This window comes from Notothenia rossii (genome assembly GCF_949606895.1).
Source record: "Notothenia rossii genome assembly, chromosome: 4".
NCBI classification, from domain to species: Eukaryota; Metazoa; Chordata; class Actinopteri; order Perciformes; family Nototheniidae; genus Notothenia; species Notothenia rossii.
In genome coordinates, this window is record NC_136902.1 from 74,494,737 (window position 1) to 74,520,949 (window position 26,213).

Below are 26,213 nucleotides of genomic sequence, written 5' to 3' on the forward strand. Positions count from 1 at the left end.
AAATTGAAACATCTTTATTGAACGGCTCAGTTTCCTTCCTTTTATTTCAGTGTAGAAAGCGGAGCACTCGTTATCCCTCCATATTTTACTTCATGTGCCTTGCTGCACTGACGATGAAAAGTGGGAGAGGCACTGCAGGACGGCTAATTATTGCCTATAAACAGATGAAGCTAAAGAAGAGGAGAAAGTGAGGTCAAATCTAGGTCATTGTATTACTCATAAAGGGAGAAGGAGGGAAGGACGAGATGCCGGCATATGATAATTGAGCAACTTATTGCGTTTTATATTTTTGTCAATTCTGAAATGAACCACAATAAGTAGATAACTAAAGACTTATTCAAACTACATGAAACATACACTGCTACAGAAACAGTCCTTTATGTCTCAAATCAAAAAGTCAAACTTAAGAAAAAAGGTCATTCCTGTTCTTTCCCTTACCATCAGTCAATGAGGGTTATTTTGATATTATTCTGTCTGAACATTTCCATTTGAATTTCCACTTTTTTATACAAGGTTTTAATAAGGTCAGAAGTAGAGGAAAAACATTAAGATAATCCTTTTATATTATTATTATGATTATTATTATCTTTCTTTCTTTCTTTGACTCACGGCAGTGGAATTAAAGCTCGAAAAACATTGTAATCCCGAAAGGCAGGACAGGTGCATAGCATGATGATCTTATCTGATGATCAAAGCACTTTGAATTGCCTTGTGTTGAAAGGTGCTATATAAATAAACCTGCCTTGCCTTGATCTGTTGATATGATTTTGTTTAATATGACTTGGACGGTTTTTGACCCAGAAGATTCTTATCCTCCTCCAAAGGACAAGTTATTGATACAAAGAGATAGAGTTGCCCATCAAAGTGCTCCCTATCACCTTTTATTGGATATATTTTTTAAGAACCAGATACAACTGACTTTATCTGTAACGTGAAGAAAGGATACTTTGTTCCATGAGGAAAAAAGGAGCTTTGGCTTTTGCTTCTCCCCAGCCAGATGTATACAAAGTAAAAGAGCACTATTGATTTATAAAGCCCTTTACTCCTCTAAAAGTCTTCCCCCCTCTCTCTTATCCTCCTCTTTTGCCCTCGTTTGAGAGCCTTTGACTTCTATCCATCCTTTGGTGGAGACCAGAGAGTCACAGGAAAAGGAAAAGTGGCGTAAGGGTTTTTGACAGTCACAGATAGAAATAAACGACAGGGATAGACTACCTGGGGCAGTAGTAAAAAAACGAGGGCGGTGGTGTCACCCTGTGAGACACACGTCGAGATGAGGGAAGCTCGGAGTCTGCCATTGATTTTGAGAGAAGCTTAGAAAATCTTGACTCCCACTCACACTTTCAGAATGGCTCACTAATGTGCTTCCTCTCTGCTGAAAGAGCTGCACAGGGAGCTTGTAAGAAAATCAGTAGCTTATTGTAGAATGGTGCGTGTTTGTGTGTGCACTACGGTGTGCTTTGTGCTCTCGTGTGTGTATTTGTGGCAGTCCTGGGAAGAAAAAAAACATAACGGGAAATCACTTTAAGGTGCATTTTGTTTGCAAAAGCTTGTGTGCACTTTGGTGAATATCTGAGTGAATATGCTGCATTCTTCTGTGTTATTCTTGGACTATGTTATAGGTTCAACCTGTGTGGGCGTCCTAGTATATATTGGAGACGAGCAAGGATTTAAAACATGTATATGGATCAAATGTATGTTTGTCCACTCTCCTCTCATGTGTTTGTCTGTCCTCTCTCTGTGTAGGGGAAAAGTCTCCCTGCCTATCTGTCTGCAGACGCCGAGGAAGGGGAAGTGTCTGATGATGACAGCGCTGATGAAATTGAGGACGACTTCAAGCTTAAGAGTAGCAATGTAAGAGAGAAGACTTTGGATTTCATAATATGTGCACACGAACAAGCACATTAATACCAACAAACAGACAGGTTACCTCACACTTTGATGTTTTCAATGAGCTTTCATCAGGCCAGTTGTGCTACTAAATGTTAGGCTTATGTCTTTATTATTAGATTTATTTTTTGCTTCTATCATGGAAAGTGCCTAACGGCTGCAATATGCTTTTTACATACCTTTCACAGAGCCCTTACTCTGTCTTTCTACATGCTGTTGAATCCAGAAAAGCACTTAAATCATTTGAATGAGTAAAATGTATCCTCCAATAAATGTGAACAATTATTTAAGTGCTGCTTCGGCAATTCATTAAACAGTTGTAAAGTCACAGACAAAATCTTTTATCTAATATTCATTTTAGCTTGTCAGGAACTAATGTGAGAGAATCAAACCCCGTCTTCCACATACAGGCGCCACAAACAGTAATGAGATAATGGGATGTTAATGACATTGTTATGCTCTACGTAATGTCTTCAGTAATTGGGTAGTTATGTCGGTACTTGTAAAGTTTTATTGATCATCATTGCAGTCATTTTTCGGAAGGATCAAAGCTTAGTGGTGCAGACATAAATATTAAATAATTGCAAGCATTTAATCTTGCTGTTTTCTTTTTTTATTGATAGACGTTCCTTGTGCCATTTATAATAGTCATTTTTAATCCTGTTTATTTATTCCGTGATACAGTAGTGCCAGGGTCCTCCTCACCACATTTAAAACAGGAAAACACTCACTTGTTCTCCAGATGGTGCGTTGTGTAACACAATATGGCATCATTCTTCCAACATTTAGCTGGAGGCATGATGCGCAGATGCCACTTTGGATGATCATTGCCATTTTGAAATGGTGGTGGCAGGTTTCCACTGATGAGAGGTTTTGTATTGCGCTCATTAAACCAGTTTCACAGCAGTCACCACTAACGTTTCATTTATAGTGGGATATAGCTTTTGTCGAACAGTGACACACAGGCTGTGGAAAAAGAGTAACTTATGTAGGCTAGCAGTACTCTATATTATGCCAAAAAAACAGACATTTCTATTTACATTTTTCTACTCACTACTGGTTGTTATATAGAAAGAGAAGTGTAACACACTGAAGGGATTTGAGGTCTCTTTAGTGAAAGTGAGAATTTTACATTTCAAGATACCTCAATTGGTAGCTAAAAAAAAAAAAAGCTTTTGGCTAAATAAGCAAAGCGACACTAAAATCTAAAGTTGTGCATATTAGATAATCAAAGAAAAGGCAAGGCAGCTTGTGTTAGCTGGATGTCTCGTTACTGGTAAAACTCAGGTGGATCAGGAGTCAAAATGTTGTTTTTATTTTCTTTACCTGTACAGTAGGTGGCGCACATCTCTATTCCTACTGCTGTACTTTTGAAACTGTTTCTCTAGTTACTTTTCTTGCCAAAAGGTGATGCTGGTGGTTCAGCCTGGTGTCGGATGCTTTGCATGGGTGATAATGAGTGTCCAAAATGACACTCCTCTGCATCACTTGCTGTTAATATATGTGTCTTTGCACCTTTCTTAAAACAACCTCTGCGCGATGCCTTGCCTAGCTCTTTCTCCATCCCTGTTTGAACACATTTCCTCCTTTTTCTCACAGGGGAACGGTAATCACCAGGTGGAGTCTGACATCAGAAAGAAACTGGACTCTCTACTGAAAGAATCTCGAATCGGAGACAAGGAAGACACTGACAGTTTCAGCATCCGTGCTCTGCTCCGGGCTACGCATCAGGGCCTTCAGAAGAACCTGCGGCAGGTACAAAAAGGAAAAGTGTGGAGCTGCATAAGGAGCAGACTAATACTCGTCAACAGATGAGGAGAAGAAAGAGTGAAGAGGGGGGGGGGGGGGGGGGGGGGGGGGGGGTGGTGATGTAAAACTAGGCCATGGTATTAGTCACAGAGGGAAAGGGAGAACATAAAGGGTTTGGCTGGTTAATGCACCACTCACAGGTCAAACACATGCACTGAATACATAATAAATAGTGAGTCAAGACTGCTGTGTGTTTTATCTAAAGCATGTTAAAACAGCCTGAAAGTGATGATAAAGTAAATGTCTGCAGTGTTACTTAATATTTAATTTCCCTGCTTGCTTCTCGTGCTATTTTTAGAGGATTCAGTTTCCTGAAATCCATTTTTATGTGCTGGGTGTTGGTGATCCCCTCTACTTCATTCTGTCTCTAAAGACAGTCCTTTCTGTCTCTCCTACTGTAATATCCCTTTTTCACATTTTCTCTTTTTCTTCTTTTTCAGCCACTCAGTTTTTCCGCTTTGCTGTGCTTTATTGGCTGATTTCTTATGCAGCCCCTCCAGCTATTGAGCTTTAGGGTTTAAGTGTCTTGCTGGGTGCTAATGTGGTTTTGATTAGATGCACATCAAATGATCCACACATAATATTGTAAACAAGCACACATCCAAACACACATATCAATCTGTGGATGTGTTTTTCTTGTCTTTAGGGCTCCAAAGGGGTTCTGAAGAAATCTCAAAGCAGATCCTTACTCACGACGCTCAAACAGAAGGTGAGTAGCATGGAAAGAGAGCTGGTTTGATTCTTCATGTACTTGTGTGAGATCTGAAAGGGCTATTGTGAGTTGCCATTAAACTGGCCACTAAGTTTCTATTTCAAACATGAGTGTGATGTGTCCCTTAGGCTGATCTCCAATTATGGGAAGAAGAAAAGAAAGCCTCCTCACTGTTCTCCTGTAGATAAATATACCATGACATAAACATATGCATATAAATATTAGCAACCTATGTAGTGTTATCTTCGGCCTGTAGTAGGTAGCAGGATGATCATTTAGACCAGTGGTCGCCAACCAGTCGATCGCGATCGACCGGTCGATCGTGAGTGTGGTGCGGGTAGATCGCGGACCGTTAAAAAAAAAAGTAACAAAAGAAAGAAAAATACAATTAAAATAATAATGTTTGAAAAATACGTTTTTAGATGTAAACCTATCAGCTACCACCCCGTTAACAGGTGCCACTTGATTGACATATATTTGAGACAACTCAATAATATAATACATTAACCGTGCTTTACGTGAACCTCATCATGAGTCATGACACAAGAGAGGACGGCAGGACTGCAATGTCCCGTGTTCAGTGAATGCAACAGAGGCAAGTCACCAGACCAATCGGAGAGTTGCATGGAAATACACGTGTGCTTGTGTCATTCAAGCTCGGCTCTGTGTGTGTGTGGCAATAGCGCATTTAGGGAGAGAGGGGGAGAGAGGGACCGGTGCTAGCGGGGACTGTGATGTTAGCATCTGGTTAGCTAGCTGCACTAACGGACATAAGGAGCTGTCTCCACAACAAGCTGGAGGAGAGTCCTCCCCTGTCAGACTGAGGGGCTCAGGTGAGCTAAAGGACTCTCTGAGTGTTTAGAACGGTTTTGTCACAAATTATTCAAAAGATTATTTCCGCGGCACACCTTCATATGATCATTATAGTTATACAAACAATAAGAGAATAAATGAAAAACAGGTATGAAATAGCCTACTATATGGCAGTAAAACAAGAATACAGTTTGAAAGGGGAGTGATTTGTAAAATATCCATAAAGAAAAAGAAAATCTGTTTACAGTTCTGTTTCATCTGGGTGTTGAGAGATGTATCCATAGATCTCTTCATGTTGCTCTCAAAGTGCACCAGATTGATGCTTTCAACTTCAATATTTAAAAAAAAATCTTCCCGGGGGAGCATCCCCCCGCACCCCCCTAGAGGAGGTGAGGATCCCCCTAGAGGAGGTGAGGTCCTCCCCCCAATAGCACTTTACCCCTGCCTATATGCCGTGAGCTGATTATGGAGCCTTCATTGTAACAGTAATTCAGATGCAATTATCCCATATAAAAGGCCTCAAATTGGAAGCATTGTCTGGGCCGTCTTTTTCACTCAATTCTGCAATAGGTAGATCTCGCCTTTCACCTAGGCCGAGGTCGGTGATCTTGGGCTTAAAAAGGTTGGTGACCACTGATTTAGACTGACACCCTAGTCTTCCTGTTTGTGACGCATACCTGTGAATTACACATGCAGATGTGTATGTACTGTCATGATTTAGATCAGGGGTGGCAAACTCATTTCAGTTAAGGGGCCACATACTGCCCACTTTGATCTAAAGTGGGCCGGACCAGTAACATCATAGCATAATAACCCACAGGCCCTACATAACGACAATATTTCTGTTTAAGTGCAAATAAGTAGCTACAAGTACATTCGGAAAATGTCCACATGTAATGAGACGCAAAACGTTATGAACAAACTGAAATGTACTGTATTAAGACAAACAAGTGCAATTTCAAGTGCTACACACATGTTCTTTACAACAGATCACAGTTTCCACCTGAACTGACTCACCACAAAATGCAAATAAAAACGTGGGAGCTATTAAGTGAGGAGTTTGAGTTACCTCCCTTGCCTTGAAAATATAGAATTTTTATATTGGCAGTGCAGCCACAGTGTCACATCAAATCAAACTATTTTTTGCCTATTGAAGCCGCTGATTGACATTATAATACACAATGTTCAGTGACAGAATAATATAACATTTTCAAATATTTCAGTAGGTTCTTATTTTCACAGAACTGAGGTCACAGAACTGATTAATTTGCTCATGAAACTTGACATCTTTTAGCCCTCACAAGGGCATCAATATCAGGCTTAAAATCCTGACTAGCAGCCAATTTAATTATTTCATTCAGGAACTTGTGTGTGAGTCTTGAGCGCAGCTTTTTTTTAGTAATGTTCATTACAGAGAAAACCTGTTCACAAAGGTAGGTGGTCCCAAACATGCTCAAAACCGTTGCTGCCAGGGCTGTCAATTTTGGGTATCCTGGCAAAAGATACCGATAAAATGTGCCCAAGTCCGACGAGGCAAATTTGTCCTTTGAATCCTGATCACATTGTAAGTCGATTATCTCAAGTTGTATGTCGACGGGCAGATCCGCAGCCTTAACTGCAAATGGCGAGCGAAAAACTGCAAACTCTGTCTCAAGCTCACCAAAGACCTGAAGCCGCCGCTCAAACTCCCGCGGCAACTCCGTAATTTTGTCTTTGCACCGTCTCATGTCAGCAGTAACTCCGGTCATATGCACATTTCTTAGATGAGGGAAATGAGCAGGGTCACCACTTGACAGCTGTGTCTCCCACAAAGCCAGCTTCAACTTAAATGCGCGTATGCTGTCATAATATTCTGTGACAACTTTTTCGCGACCTTGCATCGTTATGTTCAGATTATTCAAGTGCTCTGAAATATCCACCATAAATGCAAGGTCCTGCAGCCATTCTGGGTTTTTTAATTCATGCACTGGCTTACCCTTTTTCTCCATGAACTGTCCAATTTCCTTGCGTAGATCAGAAAAACGCTTCAGCACGGCACCTCGGCTCAACCACCTTACTTCAGTGTGATATGGTAGGCTACAGGTGATGTCTTTATCACTGAGGAGGCTGTCGAACTGACGGTGATTCAGCCCTCTGGCTCGAATGAAATTAACCGTTTGAACAACCACTTTCATGACGTGATCCATTTTTAACGACTTGCAACACAATGCCTCCTGGTGCAAAATACAGTGGAATGTCCAAAAACGATCTCCTCCATCTGCTGCTTGTACTTTCTCCCTGAATTTCGTTGCAACACCTGCTTTTTTCCCAATCATTGATGGCGCGCCGTCTGTAGCCAGACTGACAGCACGGGTCCAGTCCACTCCAACCCTGTCCAGTGCTTCAACGAGAGCGCTAAAAATGTCATCCGCTTTAGTAGTGTCTGTCATAGGAACCAACTCAAGGAACTCTTCGGTGACCGTCAAAGTCTCATCAACACCACGAATGAATATGGCCAGTTGAGCAACATCTGTAATGTCAGTGCTCTCATCGATTGCGACTGAAAATGCTACGAATGACTTGACTTTTGTTTTTTTCTGGCTATCCAAATCTGTTGAAAGATCGGCAATCCTATCCTTCACTGTATTCCTCGTTAGACTAATGTTGGCAAAAGCTTGTCGCTTCTCAGGGCACACAATTTCTGCAGCCTTCAGCATGCATGTTTTCACAAACTCACCCTCAGAGTATGGCTTTGAGGCTGATGCTATTTCGTTAGCGATGAGATAGCTGGCTTTCACTGCTGCGTCACTTATATCTCGGCTCCGGGTAAAAATGGCTTGTTGTTTCTTTAGACCTGATAGCAGGCCATTTATCTTTTCTTTTCTCCGTTGTCCTTGCAAGCAGTCATATTTCTCTCCATGGTGAGTCTCATAATGGCGGTGAATATTATATTCTTTGAGCACAGCAACTTGCTGCGAACACACCAAGCATACAGGTTTTCCATTTACCTCTGTCAAAAAATAGGATGCAGTCCATTTTTCTTGGAAAACTCGGCACTCCGTGTCCACTTTTTTCTTTTTTGACAGAGACATTTGGGGATGAGGGTGTCAGAGGTTATTGACTGCAATCACTACTCTTACTCATCACTTGTTTTACAGTCTGGCTGCGCTCTCACTGGTACCGGTGCGGTAGTGCGCCCACTAGTGGAAGGATTCAAAATAGCAGTTTTTTTTCCCTCCTCACAGCCTACTTAGCAAAGTCCTTCAGCTCCGTGGGCCAAGCTGAAATGCTTCCCGGGCCGGATCCGGCCCGCGGGCCGTATGTTTGCCATCCCTGATTTAGATCCTTTCTATTGTACGTTTTTGTTGTGTTTTTCGTTATTTCACACTACAATATAGGTTTACATGTCAATGTTTGATATCATTTTTCAGCCTGGTTATTTCCCACGGAGAATTTCTTCCTCTATCTATTTGCTTTATTTTGACCTTCCTATACAAACTCACATCTCCTCTTCATTCTTTAAAGCCTCCCTCTTTGCATATTATGCGTCCTCCCACATATGTATGTGTGTGTGTGTGTGTGTGTGTGTGTGTGTGTGTGTGTGTGTGTGTGTGTGTGTGTGTGTGTGTGTGTGTGTGTGTGTGTGTGTGTGTGCGCAATCTGTTGGCATCTAGCCTAAACCCTGTAATTATTGCAACCCTCATCCTCTCATCAACTCCACTTTAGCCTAATAGAGATGTTGCTTCTCTCAACAAAAAAAACGCGCACTCCATCAAATACACACTTGCTATAATTACATGTGTTTTACCTAAAACACCCACTAACGTGCACAACCACACATTCAAACTGCTACTACAATAACAATACTTCGAATGAATAGAATAGAAACACATACTAGGATACATTATCAACCACCCTTGTCCACTTACAAACTCTTACTGCGAGTTTGTGTGTGGGCGGTGTCAGGTATGATGTGTATTTAAAACAGTATCAGGATTATAACTGAAGACAAAGATATAGGCAATACTATTCTGCTTTCCAACCAGTAATACAACTTTCATTGTATTTTGTTTGCTTGTTTATTTATTCCTATGTGTGTCCATTGCTCAGAGGCACTCCAAATCCAGGCTGTCATGCCAAAGCGTGGACAAAGACGAGGATGTTCAGGAGACTGGGACCAGGAGGGAGGCCGGAGGACAGTTCAACAGGTGACCTTTGACCTGCTATACCAAAACACTGACAATCCCTGAGTACTGGGAGGTTTGATGGTTGCTGACTGCTTCAGGGCTGCAGGGCATCAGTGTCATGCAAGCTAAAGCTTCTTCAGCATTCAGTTGTGTTTGTGTGAGGGAAAGAAAAATGGAGTCAAAGCACAGAGCTTACACTGAATGCAAATAAGAGAAAGCCTGATTGGAATTGACCCCTTCTGCTTTCATGTATCACCTTTGACAAATTTAAAGTAACTGAAGCTGTGTTAACTCTGCAAGCCTTGCTCTATCATGACTCCCTGCTTACATTGCATATTGTATACTTTTGGACTGCTTTGATTTATCAGGTTACTTTACTAAAGTGACCCTCAAGTGCATAAGACCAAAGACAGGTCAACCAGCATCAATTCAATTATGAAAAGGCAGCAACGGTGGCTCAAAGCGGTGTTTACTGCATAATATATATATGTATATGTCAAAAATAGTTATTCTGACATGGCTACTATTTTGTATCTTTATTTTTTTTGCATTTAACTTCAAAACATTTTTATGTTTTCAGTGACTTAAAAGTTAAAGATCATTTATTTAGTAAAATAACCAACACAACTCTAATAATATACTTAAAGTTCTCAAGAAAAATGTCTGCATTCACATTTTCGGGAAAACACATTGGTACCTGAAAGTATTAAGAGTAAAAGTCCCAATCATGCAAACCGACCACTGGTAGTATTATATTTTTGCATAGAATATAATTGTATTTAATACAAAAAAGCGAAACCAATTGCTCAATATCCTTCCTAAAAATTAAATGTCTAAATAATAAACAATGAATACATTGTAATGGCGATATCACAATTGTTAAGCCAAATATTAACATTCTTGAGAAAAATATTCAAAATGTTACTTGACTTGATATTACAATGAATTGCACCCAAAATGTTCCACATCAAAGTTCCTCCACTGAAAACCTCTACTGCTGCAATCCTCCATCTTCCCTGATGTCATGAGGAAAATGTGTGCATCCAACATAAATGCCACACATACTCTCTGTGCTATCATTACTGAGATGCATGCTCCATTGCCACACAGTGGATATTCACATATGAAAGAGACTCAAATCAGCATTGTCAGCAGGATCAATGCTCGTTGTCCTATTCACAGTTATAACAACTGATCTGATTCTCCAATCAAGGTGGAGAAAATCCAATTGAGTCCATTTTCATTTGCACCTTAAATTAATCACAGTTGTCTTTCACACACATTCTTTGTCTACCTGAATGCTGTTTTTCCTTTTTCTGTGTGAGTGAACATTGAGTAAGAAGTATGGAAATCCAAATGTGTTTTCCTCCCTCTGTCACTCCCTGTGTATAAAGCCTTTGTCTCCCTTTGTTCTCCCAGTTTCTGTTTGCATATTCATATATGCATGTCACAGTGCAGATCCTACAAGCATGCCTCTGAGTGGCTATGTGACTGACAGACTGTCTTTGTGCAAGATTTGTATGCATGTGTGTGTGAAGTTGTATATTCGTTGTATCTTGTTGCACTGCATGCGCTTTGGTCCCTATTAGGCGTTTTGCCTTTGATGCTCTTTCCTGGGGTTTGCAAGTTGCCTCCCTTATGGACAATCCTCTCTTGCCTGGCTTTTACCACTAAATTCTTAAACAGGTATATGAGTGTGTGCGTGTCTTCTTACCTTACCTGTCTCATATATCTTTCAAGATCTCACTCTCCTCTATCCTCTCTTGCAATTGTCTTCTGTCATCTGGCAATTGTTTTAGGGGTGGAAGGAAGAGGAAGACGATGAAACTGAGTAGAGATCTGTCAAACCTGGTGGTGTTCACCAACTCTGTTGCCTCACAGGAGTGCCTAAATCAAGGTGAAACACCAAAGCTTTGTCACCTTCACACACAAACAAATAAGGACATTGCAATCTTTTTCATAAAGACACTTTCTCATCCCTAACCCATGTAACCCTTCAGGCACTCCAGGTGACGTTCTGTCCTTCAGCGAGACCAGAGCGCAATCTTTGGTCAATCACAGAGCCGAACAGTTCCTGGCTTTTAACCAGAGGCAGCTGTCACGGATTTATCCCTCAGCCTATCGCATCGACTCATCCAATTTCAACCCCCAGTTCTACTGGAACGTGGGCTGTCAGTTGGGTAAGACAGCTGTCTGTCACTCTACGCTTTTTACTTGTATTAAGGTTGTCTGTTAATGAAAACACCATGTCTTCCCTTTAGCCACACTATGTCATTACACCACACTATACACACTTCATTTACACGTATCACATTGTGTAGTTTGCCAGTGGTCATATATGCAGAGACTAATTGGTATGAGTGTGAACACTAACTCAGACGAACAAGATATGTGTGCGCTGCATGAATTTGTATTTTTTGTGGGATGGAGTATGTGTGATTTTATTTGTAGGTATATAGTTGGAATAAAAATGTTTAGAGGATTGAGGAGAAATACATAAATAAAATAAAATGGGAGCTGATGAAAAAGGGTCAGACCCTTGGAGAGAGGGAGAGACCAAAGGGAAGCACCCGGAACTGATAGTGTCTGCACTGAAAGGCAAACCTCAAGAACTTCCGGTGGTGAGATGCAACCGGCACGTGGAAGTAGGCATCCCTCAAGTCCACGGTTGCGAACCACTCCCCCTGTGCATGTGCTGTGGTCAGCGTATGGAATGGCAGCACCTTCAGGAATCTGTTGATTCCTCTGAGGTCCAAGGTGGGACGAAATCAGCCTACTTTCTTGCTCACGAGAAAGTACGCAGATTAGAACCCCCCGGGCTGAAGCAGAGGGTCTACTGGCTCGATTGCGCCCTTGGCCAGGAGGATGGACAACTCTTGGGCCAGAGCCAAGGCCTTCGCCGGATCACTGACAACTGTTGTTTTGACCCGGCCGGAACTTCAGTTCGTACCCCTGGGTTAAGGTGGAAACCACCCAAGGGTCGGAAGTACAGGCAGCCCAGTAACTGAGCTTGGGGGGCGCCGGTAAGGCTCTGAGGCACGAGGCTGCCTAGAAGGCAGTTGAGTGGGCCGCTGGGACCTCTGCAGACCACCACTGTAAGCTGGCTGCTGAGTGCGGCTGCTATTGGGCCCCTGGGCCTGCTGGGAGTGGGCACAGGCCTATGAAGACCCGAGAGCTGCTGCCTGGTCCGCGTAGCTTGGGCAGCACGCTCCAATGCCTCCAGGGCAGCTGCCCCAAACAGCTCCCCTGGCTCGACTGGCACACTACAGAGGACATGTCTCAGACAGTGGTGACTGAGCAAGCCAAGCCTGGTGGCGAGTCTGCACCAACAAGGACATAACTCGTCCCAATTCCCTAGAAATTAGGGCAAAGGTTCGCAGTGATGCATCACTGATGCCTGGCAAGAAGGCTCAGCCGGAGCCTGCTGCAGAGAGGTAGAGACAGCCAGCATCAGATGGGAGAGGGAGTTCCTGATACGACCCATGCGTGCCGCTGCCTCTTAGGCCTTACAGAGCAGTTCGTCTGTGACCCTGCACTGAGGCCGAGGGCACCTGGCATCAGCCCTTGGAGCCTCATCAGGAGCCAGAATCAGGGAGGCGATGGCAGGCACAATGGATGGCATGCGACCCAGCCCCACCCTCGCCGGATCCTACATGGCAGCAGAGTGGGAGAGGGCCCTGGTGTCTCTCCAGCATGCATGGAGCTCCCTCAGGTACTCCTCTGAAGGAGGGACAGTGACAGGGACAGGGTTATGCCTGAAGAAGGCACTAGCCTGAGCTGAGTCGGCCTGCGGAACCTGAAGCTGCAAGCGTGCCAGGGCCGCACGAATAATGGCCGCCATGGAGGCGTCCTCCATGCCCTGCTCTGAGCAGAGGAGTGGGAAGCCTCCTCGGGAGTGAGCGGGGCCTCGTCCTCCACCTCTTCATTGAAGAGGTTTAGCCGAAGCCGCTAGCGACATGGCATCCTCAAGCAGAGGTGTGGCAACCGAAGGAGGGCCAGGCGGCAAGCTAGTAGCCCCCACACTGGCCCCTGGCTGAAGGTCCAAGAGGAGCAACTTCATCTGCTCCATGTCGGCAGCTTACCGATCCACCTTAGAGGACAGCTTGTTTCTAGTCCTCTACCTGGGGGGTGAACCAATCGCTCCATCAAGTCGCAGGGAATGGCCAGACTGAGCTGGAGGAAGTTGTGACAAGGAGAGGAGTCCGTTGGCTGCTGCTAGACGCTCCACTTCTGCGACTCTAGCCACTCTGAGCACCCAAGGCATGAAGCTACAGTTCATGCAGGCACTTTGTGTGAGACCCTCTCTTAAATTCTCGAGGCCAAGGCAAGAGGGGCAGCAGTCATGGCCGTCCTCGTGCTCAAGAGAAGCCATACAGGCGCTACATGAATGGGCCATTATGTAGGTAGCAAGATGAAACGTAACCGGGAGCGGGAGCGAGAGCACAGCCCTCACCAGTTACCTGCTGACCGGAAAGAGTAGCCTGAGCACTGCTACTAACCACAGAACACAAATGGGGATACAAACATGTCCTACACACACGTTACCGGCAGTGGGAGCGGGAGCGAGAGCACTGCCTTCACCAGCTGAGTTAGATAACGAAGCTCAACAGAACATGCAAGATGTTAGCCAAGCGGCTGCTGCTAACAATCAAAGCAATACATTACCGGGAGCGGGAGCAAGAGCACTGCCTTCAGCAGCTGAGTTAAATAATGAAGCTTAGCAGAACATGCAATATGTTAGCCAAGCGGCTGCTGCTAACAATCAAAACAATACGCTACCGGGAGCGAGAGCAAGAGCACTGCCTTCACCAGCTGAGTTAGATAACGAAGCTCAACAGAACATGCAAGATGTTAGCCAAGCGGCTGCTGCTAACAGTCAAAACAATACGCTACCGGGAGCGAGAGCAAGAGCACTGCCTTCACCAGCTGCGTAAAGTAGTGAAGCTTAGCCGAACATGCAAGATGTTAGCCAAGCGGCTGCTGCTAACAATCAAAACAATACGTTCCGGCAAGTCCAAGTCAAATAACACAAATGTTAAGACCAGATAATTAGATTATAAAGAAGAGAACAGCACAGCATAGAACCGTAGTTACAGTAGTAACCGTGGCCAGTGCTTACACGGCATAGAACCGTAGTTACAGTAGTAACCGTGGCCAGTGCTTACACGGCATAGAACCGTAGTTACAGTAGTAACCATGGCCAGTGCTTACTCGGCATAGAACCGTAGTAACCATGGCCACTGCTTAAAGGTGTCAGCCAAACGGCTGCACACTAGCAATATTGCTAGGAGTCTAGTACTAGGAACAGTAAATAACAACGATATAGTTAGGCTGAGCCAAGCTACTGCTAACTAAATTAAACGAGAAACGCAGCTAAAGCTGGAAACTCGAAATGCTAATTATAGCTCGGGCACAACCCCACAAGCAGAAAGTACAAAAGAGCACAATAAGGGCAACTTTATGGGAGAGGAAGCGGGAACATTGTCGTCACCAGAAAGTCTAAGCCAAACAATAAACAAGAGAGCAATCAGGACAACTTAGCGGGGACACAGCCATCACCAACAAAGTTGACACAAACCTGTCCGTCGAAGCTCTGCGCAGCCGGCCACAGCTTCTGGAGGACAAGTCAACAACCTGCGGCTCCGACTGAATCAGTCGCGAAGCTGCACGTGGCCAGCTGAATGCAGAGAAATCCCTCAGATCAAAAGTTCAAACTGAACGCTGTAGGCTACAAGAATGTAGCCACAGTACTCTCGCGCAGCAAGAAGATGAAAGGAACAGATCCTCTGACGACACCGGTAGATATAGCCGGTGTCGCGTGGGTCACAGGTGACTTTGTTGTTATTGGTACTCGAGCTGCAATGCCCGTCCCTCCCTGCAGGCCGATCATGCAGGCTGCATGGGGCCTCACATTGCGCAGGGGGCCTCGCACAGGGGGCCTCGGCTTATGAGCTTGGCTTGTGCGCAGTTTTCAGCGCAGTTCTGAGCACAGTTCTCTGCGCACTCACGTAATTTTTAGCATGTAATAAGTATGTTTTGTCTTGACTATATTACAACTATATTATAATAAAAAAATATAGTATTTATATTATTGAATTGATTATGATTATTATTATTAGTAGAAGTAATTTATTTGCATTAATTATATTTTAATCTTTTTGAGGCTAGTATTTGGCAGGAAATGCAGACGTATTCACCTGTAAACGCATACTGAACATTTACCATTTACCTCACTGTATAAAAAAGTAACTGTTGATAATAATAATAATAAACTCATGTCGGTTGGGGGAGGGGGGCCTCATCTGACAATGTCGCTTGGGGCCCCACTGGACATATCCAGTGCTAAAGCACCGCCTCTGGCGGTCAGTAGGGACGAAATAGAACTATCGATCATAAATCTATCGATTAGATTTATGATTAGACAATTATAAAAGTAGGGTAGACATGTGGATATTATCCGTGACAAAAATCCGTAACAAAACGTGCATTTATCTAACAGGTTAGTTTTCCACAGACCATATTTCGAGCTATTTTCCAAAATCCTATGGAGAAATCCCATTGCTTTTTTCATAAAGTCCGCGAAAATAAAGCCCACCCATTTAGAGGGAAGATTGGTCAATTGTACTGTCATTTGCCATTACTCTCTCATTGAGTTACTGTAGCTGGCCCTCTGTAAATTCATAGCTTCATCAGCTCCTGTCTTCACAGTAACTTGCAGAGACGGCTCAAGGATCTTCTTTCATTTAACCCTTCACATTCCAACAGAAACTGAACAGGAAGATTCGAAGGATTTATTTCCTTGGAAATGTTATTTTGAATACAATTAAATCAAGTTATTTTGGTAAAACTAAACAAATATTTAAAAACGAAATATTTAAAAAGAAATGTTTTTTTTAAGTTTTCAAATATTATTTTTTAGAATACCTTACCAGGGGTGCCCACACTTTTTTGGCTGGTGAGCTACTTTTGAAATGACCAGCTAACCGAGGTCTACCAACCAAAAATAAAATCCCAAATTGCAAGGGTTGCTGAATAACACGTTTTATTTTTACATGGGATAACTACAATAGGGCTGCAACAAACGACTAATTTGATTATCGATTAATCTATAGATTAATGAAACGATTAATCGACTATTCGGACTACTACTGTGTGCCTTGCACAATTTCTCAAACGCTCTTATTTAGCCATCAACTTTTAGATTTAGTTTGAGATTGTTTTAGGCATGTGGAAACTAACAATGAAGACAATAAAGATGAATACTTGATTCAAAAATACATATATTATTAAATTAACTTAACAAATTGTGAACAAAATTAACATTGCTTTTTATTTGAATTAAATAAATAATATTTCACATCTAAAGAAACAACAATGTTTTAACAAATCTTATTAATAATAATCTGATGACAGAATTGTAAACAGAATAGCTGAAACTTTAACAAAATAAATAACTCAGTTACCTCTAATCATTAACCCATGTTTGTATAATGTAGTTAACTCCGTGTGTTGCTGCTAGCATACATAACACCTGACGTGGAAACGTTACTCGTGGATGGGGCTACAGAGCTACTAGAAAGACAGTCGAACCCGGTGCATTCCTCCGTCTGAATGTGGTGCACTTTTGCTAAATGTTTAGACAAATTGCTCGTGTTACCGCCCTTACATGCTAAACACTTTTGGTGACGAGCATTGTCCACCTCAAGACGGGTAACATGTAACCACACCTTGGAGCGCTTCTCTCCACCATCTCCTCCGTGTGTTGCTGCATGTAGCAGCTGCGTGTGTGTAAACTGCCCCGCCCCCTTGCAAACAGACGGGGGAGAGAGAGATCTCTTCTGGATTGGAAAGATAGAAAATACACCGACCATAGACGCATTTGTTTGTCTTTTTGCATGTTAGAAACGAGTTGGCGACACTAAGACTAAGAGATAATGTTTGTGTAGCAATAATACATGACCTTTCTCTTTCTCAACTCGCTACTCGGAGGGAAGTCGCTGTCATATGCCTTGTGAACACTCCGATAATGCCTCTCCACGTTACCTTTCTTTGGCAGAGCGACGCTTGCTTTACAAATAAGGCAAATAACCTTTGAATGTGACATCACAAAAAAAGATTCTTCCTCCCATTCTGTGTGGAAGTGGTATGTCTTTAGCTTTTTGCTCGTTCCCGCACTCATTTTGTTGTTTGTCTCTCCCGGCACTTGACTGATTTTGTATCGCTTTGCATTCTGGGTTAACAGACTGGAAAGCAATAGGTCGCTTTTTCTGTCAATCAAGTAAACTCCTGAATTAAGTGGCAGGGAGGCCAAGGGGGGAGGGATCAAAACCTGTTTTGTCTATTTTAACGGAGCTGGATTTTTTTATTTTTATGAATGACTCGCGATCTACCAGCATTGCCCCCGCGGTCGACCGGTCGACCGCAGTCGACGTACTGGGCACCTCTGCTAGGCCCTAGAGGGCCCTGACGGCTCACCACTGGAAATTGAACAAATTATGCCATGTGCAGGCTGAGGTTTAACGACATTTTGTATCTAAATAAATATTTGTCTTTGTATTTCAGTTGCTCTTAACTACCAGACAGAGGGCAGGATGATGCAGCTCAACAGAGCCAAGTTCATGGTTAATGGAGGAATTGGCTACGTCCTGAAACCTCCTCCCATGTGTAAAGGTACTGCGGCAAATAAATCATAAGCACACAAACAAGCACCGATACATGCAAATCAATGAACCTACAACATGTGATATTTTACACAAGAAGACTCAAGACTTATATTGGTACACAATTAGAAGATCTTACCTAATGATCTCATCTTCATTTTAGTACTTTTATACTGTTTGATTTTAGAGATCCAACTAGGAACAAAGCCCCAGCTTGCTGCACAATTCTTACAATGCAATGCTTGCTGAAAGCATGCATTTACTACTGTCCATGAAGTGTGCAAACTATTATGTATACTATACAGACTATAGCCTCACATGTAAATTTAATCTAATAATTTACATAAATGTGTGTTTACCTCTGTTTCACCCTTCATTTTGTATATACGTATTGCATATAACCAGAACAAAGAGATCAATGAGAGAGGATTGGATTTAAGGATTGACTGATGACATAAATCAATCTCGCTCTGCGGTCTTTCATTCCCTCCAGGCTCCTTCAACCCATTCAGTGATGACCCGCTCCCAGCCTACCCCAAGAAGCAACTCATCCTCAAGATCATTAGTGGACAGCAGTTGCCCAAACCACCAGACTCCATGCTGGGTGACCGTGGAGAGGTATAAACACACCAGTCACACAATAACTCTCCATCTATCTTTTTCACACACATGCACTCAAGCACTACAATGCTTGACTACTGAGAAATGTTCAACTTGCTCTAATCAGAAATCTTTCCAGCATTATAAAATAAAAATATTTGAATGTATTTCTTGCCATCTCTCCCCCACCAGATTATTGATCCATTCGTCGAAGTAGAGATCATCGGCCTGCCAATTGATTGCTGCAAGGAACAAACACGAGTTGTTGATGACAACGGTAAGACACACACAGATTAACATGAACAACATAACACCACTAATTCAATCACAGCAAAATGTTCTCTTAAAAAGTCTTAAGGCAGCTTTAAATTATATTATAAGAACGTTTAAGTATGCCATATCCTCTTAATGTCAATGTTATGTTCACATCTTAACAGTAGGTGAAATCTAATCATCGTATCTTGGCAAATTTCTAATAATTAGTGCCATCAATTAAAAAAAAAATTAAAAAAAGATTACAGAAGAGAAATGAAACCATGGCCACAGGAAGCAGAACCAAGGGATCACCCCTAACACAGATGAGGGCACCCAGCAGAGGAAAGGGAGAAGCCTCCTCTTGGAAAGATTATTGAGCCCTGGGAGCTCAATTATGAGATTAGTGTGCAAAGCACATTGATCCATGAAAAACACAAACCTCATCTTTCCATCTTTCCTCTTTTTCTGTTTTGTATAATACATGCTGTAATTATATACTGATGAAACACCTCCCGATTATAATATGCTATGTGTGTTTTTTCCTCAGGTTTTAATCCAGTATGGGAGGAGACTCTGTCCTTCACCCTTCACATGGCTGAGGTGGTTTTGGTGCGTTTCCTTGTATGGGACCATGACCCAATTGGACGGGACTTTATTGGACAACGGACCGTTGCATTCAGCAGCCTGATGCCTGGTATGTGCAGAAATCTTCAGTGTTTCAGTTTTCAATTTTTGTATGTGGATAACTTTAGTGGTGCACAGTATTTACTGGGAATTACACTTCTTATAGCTTTGACTCCCTAAAACGTAAACAAATGATTTTCCATGGTCATTGCTATGGTTATGTGCCACATTTTCCTGTGTTTAGTGAACCATGATATTTATAGTAAAATACCTGTGGCTTGGTGAGTTATTCTAGTTATTTACATCCATCAGAGATATCCCTGAACTCCTGATGCCCTCTCCTTCTATACTCACCAGTCTGTTAACAGCTGACATCTTTCTTTGACTCCCTCTTACTCACATGGTTTCTCCCTTCATCTCTAACAACAGGTTACAGACATGTTTACTTGGAGGGGCTGACCGAGGCTTCCATCTTTGTGCATGTGTCAGTGCACGATGTCTATGGAAAGGTAAGTGCTGTACAGCCTGTTCATTGCAGCATCCCCCCGTTAAACCTTTTTCTCAACTGAGTTCAACTGGAAAAGAATACACATCCTTCCACTTAAGCTCAATCCTTTGTCTTTTTAGTGGAGCCCTCTAGTCCTGAACCCCAGCTTTACCATAATGCACTTTCTAGGATCTAACAAGGTATCCTGATGCTCTCAGGCTCTGTTTGGTGCTGCATGAAACAGCAATGCATGATGCACAACTGCAGTTTGTGTCCTGCTGTATCTCCAATGACTTGTGTGTGACATTGATTATCTGATCCATACAGATTTCTGATAAGGTCATTTTTATGTATTAATGAAATCATTTTTGGGTGTCTCATTATTATGCATGCATAATCCTCAACAGCTTCCTTCATATTGTTTGTTGTTGTAACTTGAGGAGTAAGGGTGCCATCTATAGGCAATACATTTAAAAGCATGCAATGGTTAACATTTGCTGTGAACATTAACATTCAAGTTGTGTTCAGTCTATGTTCAAAATGCATCTTGGTTGATAAACACTTTTATCTTTATGTATTTTCCGCTTCTAATTTATTTTTCTGGTCTGTTCCTCTTGCTCTCAGGGTCATCAGCTGCGAGGTATCCGAGGTTTGTTTAACCGCTCGTCCAAGTCTTCCGTGGATACAAACTCAGGTGGCCTTCGGAAACGCTCCATCAGTGATCACCTCCTGCGACGCACAGCAAGTGCCCCAGCAAAGGGACGAAAGAAGACAAAGATGGGGCTATCAGAGTCAGTGGCTTCAATTTCAGACCAAAAGAACGGCATGGGAGCAGAAGCAAGAGCAGAGGGCATGTCAGGGAAGGAAGGAGTTGTGGAGAAGCGTTTCAGCCAGCCACGAGTCCCCCTCACCCACAGACCTATCTCCATGCCCTTAGAAAGGCTTATGCAAGGGCAGTTATCCATCTGCTCCCCAGACAAGGAACTGCATGATATTGGCTCAGACTCAGGCATCGGTGGGTATTTTCCTTTCATCATCTCAGTCAAAGAATTAAGAATTCTATTATGATAGGGATTTAGTAAAATGTGTGTTTCATTAACTAACACAAACCAATAACAACAACAACAACTATGTCATGTCTTTATTTGCCTTGGTAACAATTATGTTGTGGTATTTTTTCTCTTTTTTGTGATTGAATGCATATAGTTTACATGTCTTGAAGCAGCATTTAGCATTACTTATATTGCAGATTGACCAATGTAAAATGTTTTTTCTTTCTTTTCTTTTTTCTTATCCTGCTACAATTATGTAAAATGCATGTACAGTAACCATGTGAACTGACATACAACAGCCTTCTCTCCACAATACCTTAACATGCCTTTTCTGTCCCATCTTCACTTGTTGTGCTTTTCTTTATAGTAGAGAACTGACTAGGATAATCCTCCAGGTAATCTAAAATAACTATTGTCTGAAGGTTGCATCGTCCAAAACATACCAGTATTGCGTCCTCCCAGTGTATTTTGTCCAAAAGTGGTCTGAGAAGTATATTGCTGTGTCATTTGATCCCATTTGACCAAACCAATCCCTTGAGACCATCTCTTTCCTAATCTGATGTCCACAAACATGGATTTCTCCTATTTTCCAAAAACTCCACAGCCTCATTTTCCAGCTTCCCCTTCACAGTCGTACTTGGTGATCCATTTGTCTGTGTATTGCTATTGCCTTGTATTGGCTGGACTGTTAATTGTCTTCATGTAATCGTTGGTTGGCTTGGTGTTCTTCTTAAAATGATATCAGCCTATTTATACTAATCGTGTTGTTCAATTATCTGTGTTCACAGGAGGTTGCCCCTTCAACAGGCCAAGGTCTTCCTCTTTGGACCCATTCCTCGAATCGTCATTCTCTTTTCAAACAAACATCTCTTCCCCTTCTATGACGTATATCAATAGAAAAAAAGAATGTGATCAATCAGAGGAGGCTTCTTATCTGGTTATTGGTGGAAGAGAAGTGAGTAAGGAAGAGGATTATGCCAATTACCAGTCTAAAGACAGTGGAGTCAATAAACCGAATAACATCTCAACAAGACAAGAGAGAAAGTGTTGTGTCTCACCTTCCTGGAACAGCCCGATGAAATCAGATAAACCAGAAACATCATCAAATAGCACAACAGGCACATCTGCCCCTTCAATCTCAGCATCCTCTTCCTCGAACCCCTCCTCTTTGCACCCTCTTTCCCCTATCAGTGGAGACTGCAATCTGAAGAGTCCCATCTCTTTCCATGACAGCACCATCTCCAGACTGATTGATGCTGTGTCCTTGGACAATGAGCAAGACACATGTGGCTCTATTTCTGCTCTGATTGGTCAATTTGAAAGAACTGTTGAACAGAATGATTCACACACATCATCTCATGATCATACCCCTTTCCGCCAATCAAATGTCAGGCCTACCACTCCTAAAGATCTACGAGATGTAAGGTCTCCTCTGAATACAAGTACTGCATATACTTACAGGAAACACCTAACAAGTCCCCAAAAAGTTGCTCAAAAAACAAATCATGAAATCCATTCACCACGTAAGATTTCCCAGGCTGTCCTGTCCAGCCCAGAAACTGCAGAGCTAGAGGATGTATACACCATTCTGGATGAGGAAGTGCTGTTGCCTGTATCGGTGTACAACCTTCACAAACAGACGGTCCATGTCCAGGCAGACGCTGGGGAAAGCACGTCCTCAAACAGCTTGGGTTCCTCTCCAGCGAAGGTGTTCCAGGGTTCAAGGAAAGGGCACAATGTGAGCTGGGAGGATATGAACAGAAAAAGAGCTGGCTGTGAAAAAATGGAGGAGGCAGAGGAAAGTGTATACGAGGAAGTGTATGATCCCCCAGCACTAGCATTAGTACCAGAGAAAGAGCAGGGTACTTCTAAAAGGTACATAGGCTCCTCAGTAAACAACAACCAATTCCAGTTCCACCATGATTCAGCTGGGAATGCTCTTGCAGAAGTGGAGACAAATGTCGATGAGGATCCATTGGACATTATGACAAGAAATGGCAGCCAACGGGAGGGACTCATAAGTCCAACCAAAAGACAGGCTATTTATGAAAACCACGAGTCCACTCCAAACTATTACCAACAAAGGCAGCCTTCGTCACACCGCTATCCTCAACAGCAGTACCCCTCACATGCATTTTCACAGTGTCCTTCCCCAATGAATCAACCTTCCTATCATCACCAGAACAACTCCCAGCTTCACAGACCCATCAACTGTAGAGCCTCCAATCCTAGTCCGCTGCGTCACAACATCTTCCCAGTTTCTCAAAACAATTCGGATGCCTTTAACAACAGCAGAGACTTCAGCAGTTCCTCCAATCAACAGATGAGCTATAGTGGCAGCCAGATACCAAACCGGCCTCATCAAGATTGGCTAGGGTATAAACAGACGGAGATGGAGCAAGTAAGGCATACTTCTGAATGTCTCCCTGGCCAATCCGCCCTGTCTACAAACATCAGTAGAGACAGAGGCCTATATCTTCCTTCATCAGACTGCGATCCAGTGTACAGCCATCTGGACTATGAGTGCATTACGCCCTCATCAGTGTCTTCTCAAAACACCCAGCCACACTGCCAAAGTCTACCACAATCATACACACCAACTCATTCATCGAGCCATAAGGTTTTACTTGCTACTACAAAGAATCATTCACAGCCTGATTCCAGACATTCTCTGCATTTAAATTTAGGCCATGTACCAACTCGGCCCCAGTCTGGTACAATAGACCCCAAAGCTCCTAGCCCATGTAAGTCCAAGTCCCTGGGAGACCTGACCTCTGAAGACATATCATGCAACTTCCAGAGCAAATACCACATCATTAGCCGCAGTTTTGTCACTCCAAATATGAGAAAGCAAAAGAGGGTGGGCGCCATGGGGGAAGTAACTTTCCAATCACAGTCTTGCGATCCACTCACAGAACAGCTGCGTAAACTGGTCAGTTTAGAAGTGGATGACTGTGACAGAGATAGACCCCAACCTCCTCAGTTGTGTCAGGCAGCAAAACCCCCACTGTCGCAGCCACAGGCAACCAGTGTAGCTCCTGTTGTTCCTACGGATGTAGATGATTCACCCCCACCCCTTACCCGGCGTCTATCTTCACGGAGCCAAAGCCGAGTGCGTCACATCAATAGTCGGGCTCGCGAAAGACAGCAAGAGGCTCTAATGCCAAGAGCAGGTGTGATGATCAATAGTACCTCCAGCATCGGTGGAGTGGTATTGAGGAATAAACCAGCCTCACATAATCCACCAGCTAACAGACACTCCACTGGTTCTTACATAGCAGGCTACCTTGGTCAGTTGGAGGACAGGGGACTTCCTGAAGGAGCCTGTACATCATTACGTTATGGAAACAGGGATCATTATGGAGATCGGTACTATACAGATGACTCTCTTCCACCTGGTGATGCCAACTACTCTGCGTCAGAGCCGGAGGTGTACTTTCTACTTCGACTGTAACTCTGACCATAACCTTAAATAAGTTTAACAATCAAGCAATGATTCTTGATAATGTTCAATACCAAAAGCCAGAAGATCTAGGAAATGAATACACACTGTTGTTTGTTCCAATGTTCACAGACCAGTAGGTTTTTATTATAACCGTCAAATAAATCTCAACCTGGGCTTTTTCTAGAGAAAGATACGGTCTGTACAATGTAAGCGAGACCTCACATGTATTCCAGGGTTGGATCTGACAGCATGAATTTCCTGTATGAAATGTCCACTATTCAATAATGAATGGTCTTTCTTGTCTGGCAGACTATTGTCTATATTCTGCTTGATGTTTGTGCACTTGGGGACTTTAATTTCCTTCCAAATGGCTTCCTAGACTGATTGTACACATATTTGTTCTCTTAGTCCCTCTGATGTACTGTCAAAAATGTGTAAATTGACTATGAAGCAAAAAAAAGAGAGGGAATGTCGTATGTATTATGTGAATGTGTAGTATAATCCAACAGCTACTTTTAATAGATGGGGTTCCTCCTTTCAAAGATAAAATGTAAGTCTTCCTTCTCTTTTTAGTGGTATTCCTTTAATTGTGTTATGTGTTAACATTTCTGTCATTGTTTTTAATCTGAGATGGGTTTTAGTTGAGAACAAACTCTAACTGTACATTTATGTTTGTGCATGTTACCTGTGAACATGTCAAGCATGACTATGCACAAATGTATACAATAGATGTTGCATCGCCAAACATTTGCACAGAAAAAGAGTTGGATAAACAGAGGACATAGGCGTGTTTGTATTAGTTGCAATACAGTACATAAACTTCCATGCTTGGACTTGGTGTTTTCTATGCTTTCCAACATTTGAAAAAGAAAAAGGATTGCAAACTATTAAACATTTGAAGTTGAAAGTTGTTATTTTATTTTATAATTGCTTTGATACAGACTGCAAAATTAAGCTCTTGTTGGTAACAGTTGTTTAATTTTATTAGAACTTGAAGAAAAGAAAATACAGTGACTACAGTAACTGAGGTGAGTCTTTTTTATTGTTTCAGTGTTAAATCATTATTTTCTCTTTGTCATTTTGCTCATCGGAGGACTGTGAGCTTTTTCTTACCAATGCAATAAAACATTGAAATACTTGATTTCAACCAATTCCATGTTTTTTTCCTGTTTATCTGAAAAAGCTATATACGGAACATACAACTGATAATTAGCTCAAGCTCAAAATGTATTGGTTGGAACTGGAAGTCACAAACAGCCTCTTTCCCCATATGCCACCTTGGCACATAATGGGATGTAATTGCTCATGAAATTACTGTGTAATAGGGCTGACAAATGGCACACCTGTTGCTCTGGGTAAACAATTCCCTGTACTGGGTCTGCCAGTGTAATATTCCTGAGAAATCTAAAAGAAAAATATCCTTAGAGTTGGTTTATTCTTTCATGCTCACTTTTCAGCTCATTAAGAAAAAGGATAAGCAGCCTCCCGAAACATTTCACTTAAGATACATTATCCCAGTTACCTGAGGTCATTCAAAAATACATCCTACGGTGCTGTCTATAGGAAAAACACTGTACACACCTACAACACCCACAACTTGCACGCTAATCACTTCCATTTTCCACTATCACTCTAGAGATGAATAATTGTGGATTGTGTCATCAGTTTTACTTCCCTGCAAAAAGCTTTACACCTGTTATAAA

The 26,213-nt window shown here is 42.5% G+C and overlaps 1 protein-coding gene across 3 annotated transcripts in view; it reads left to right on the plus strand.

Annotated features, from left to right (window-relative positions):
* plch1 (phospholipase C, eta 1) overlaps positions 1-25,649 on the plus strand; it is a 66,268-nt gene extending 40,619 nt beyond the window's left edge. Inside the window, exons 7-21 of one of the 3 annotated variants that reach the window (XM_079673698.1) lie at positions 1,744-1,851; positions 3,487-3,642; positions 4,343-4,405; positions 9,311-9,408; positions 11,187-11,284; positions 11,388-11,567; positions 17,950-18,057; positions 18,541-18,665; positions 18,840-18,924; positions 19,450-19,596; positions 19,956-20,035; positions 20,154-20,213; positions 20,638-21,028; positions 21,433-21,460; positions 21,854-21,953. In XM_079673698.1, the coding sequence (XP_079529824.1) occupies positions 1,744-1,851; positions 3,487-3,642; positions 4,343-4,405; positions 9,311-9,408; positions 11,187-11,284; positions 11,388-11,567; positions 17,950-18,057; positions 18,541-18,665; positions 18,840-18,924; positions 19,450-19,596; positions 19,956-20,035; positions 20,154-20,213; positions 20,638-21,028; positions 21,433-21,443 (1,710 nt within the window). In that variant the 3' untranslated portion in view covers positions 21,444-21,460; positions 21,854-21,953. Of the gene's footprint in view, positions 1-1,743; positions 1,852-3,486; positions 3,643-4,342; positions 4,406-9,310; positions 9,409-11,186; positions 11,285-11,387; positions 11,568-17,949; positions 18,058-18,540; positions 18,666-18,839; positions 18,925-19,449; positions 19,597-19,955; positions 20,036-20,153; positions 20,214-20,637; positions 21,029-21,432; positions 21,461-21,853 lie in introns of all 3 variants that reach the window. The other 2 variants (XM_079673699.1, XM_079673697.1) reach the window with 2 other exon arrangements.
* The last annotated feature ends 564 nt before the right edge of the window (positions 25,650-26,213 follow it).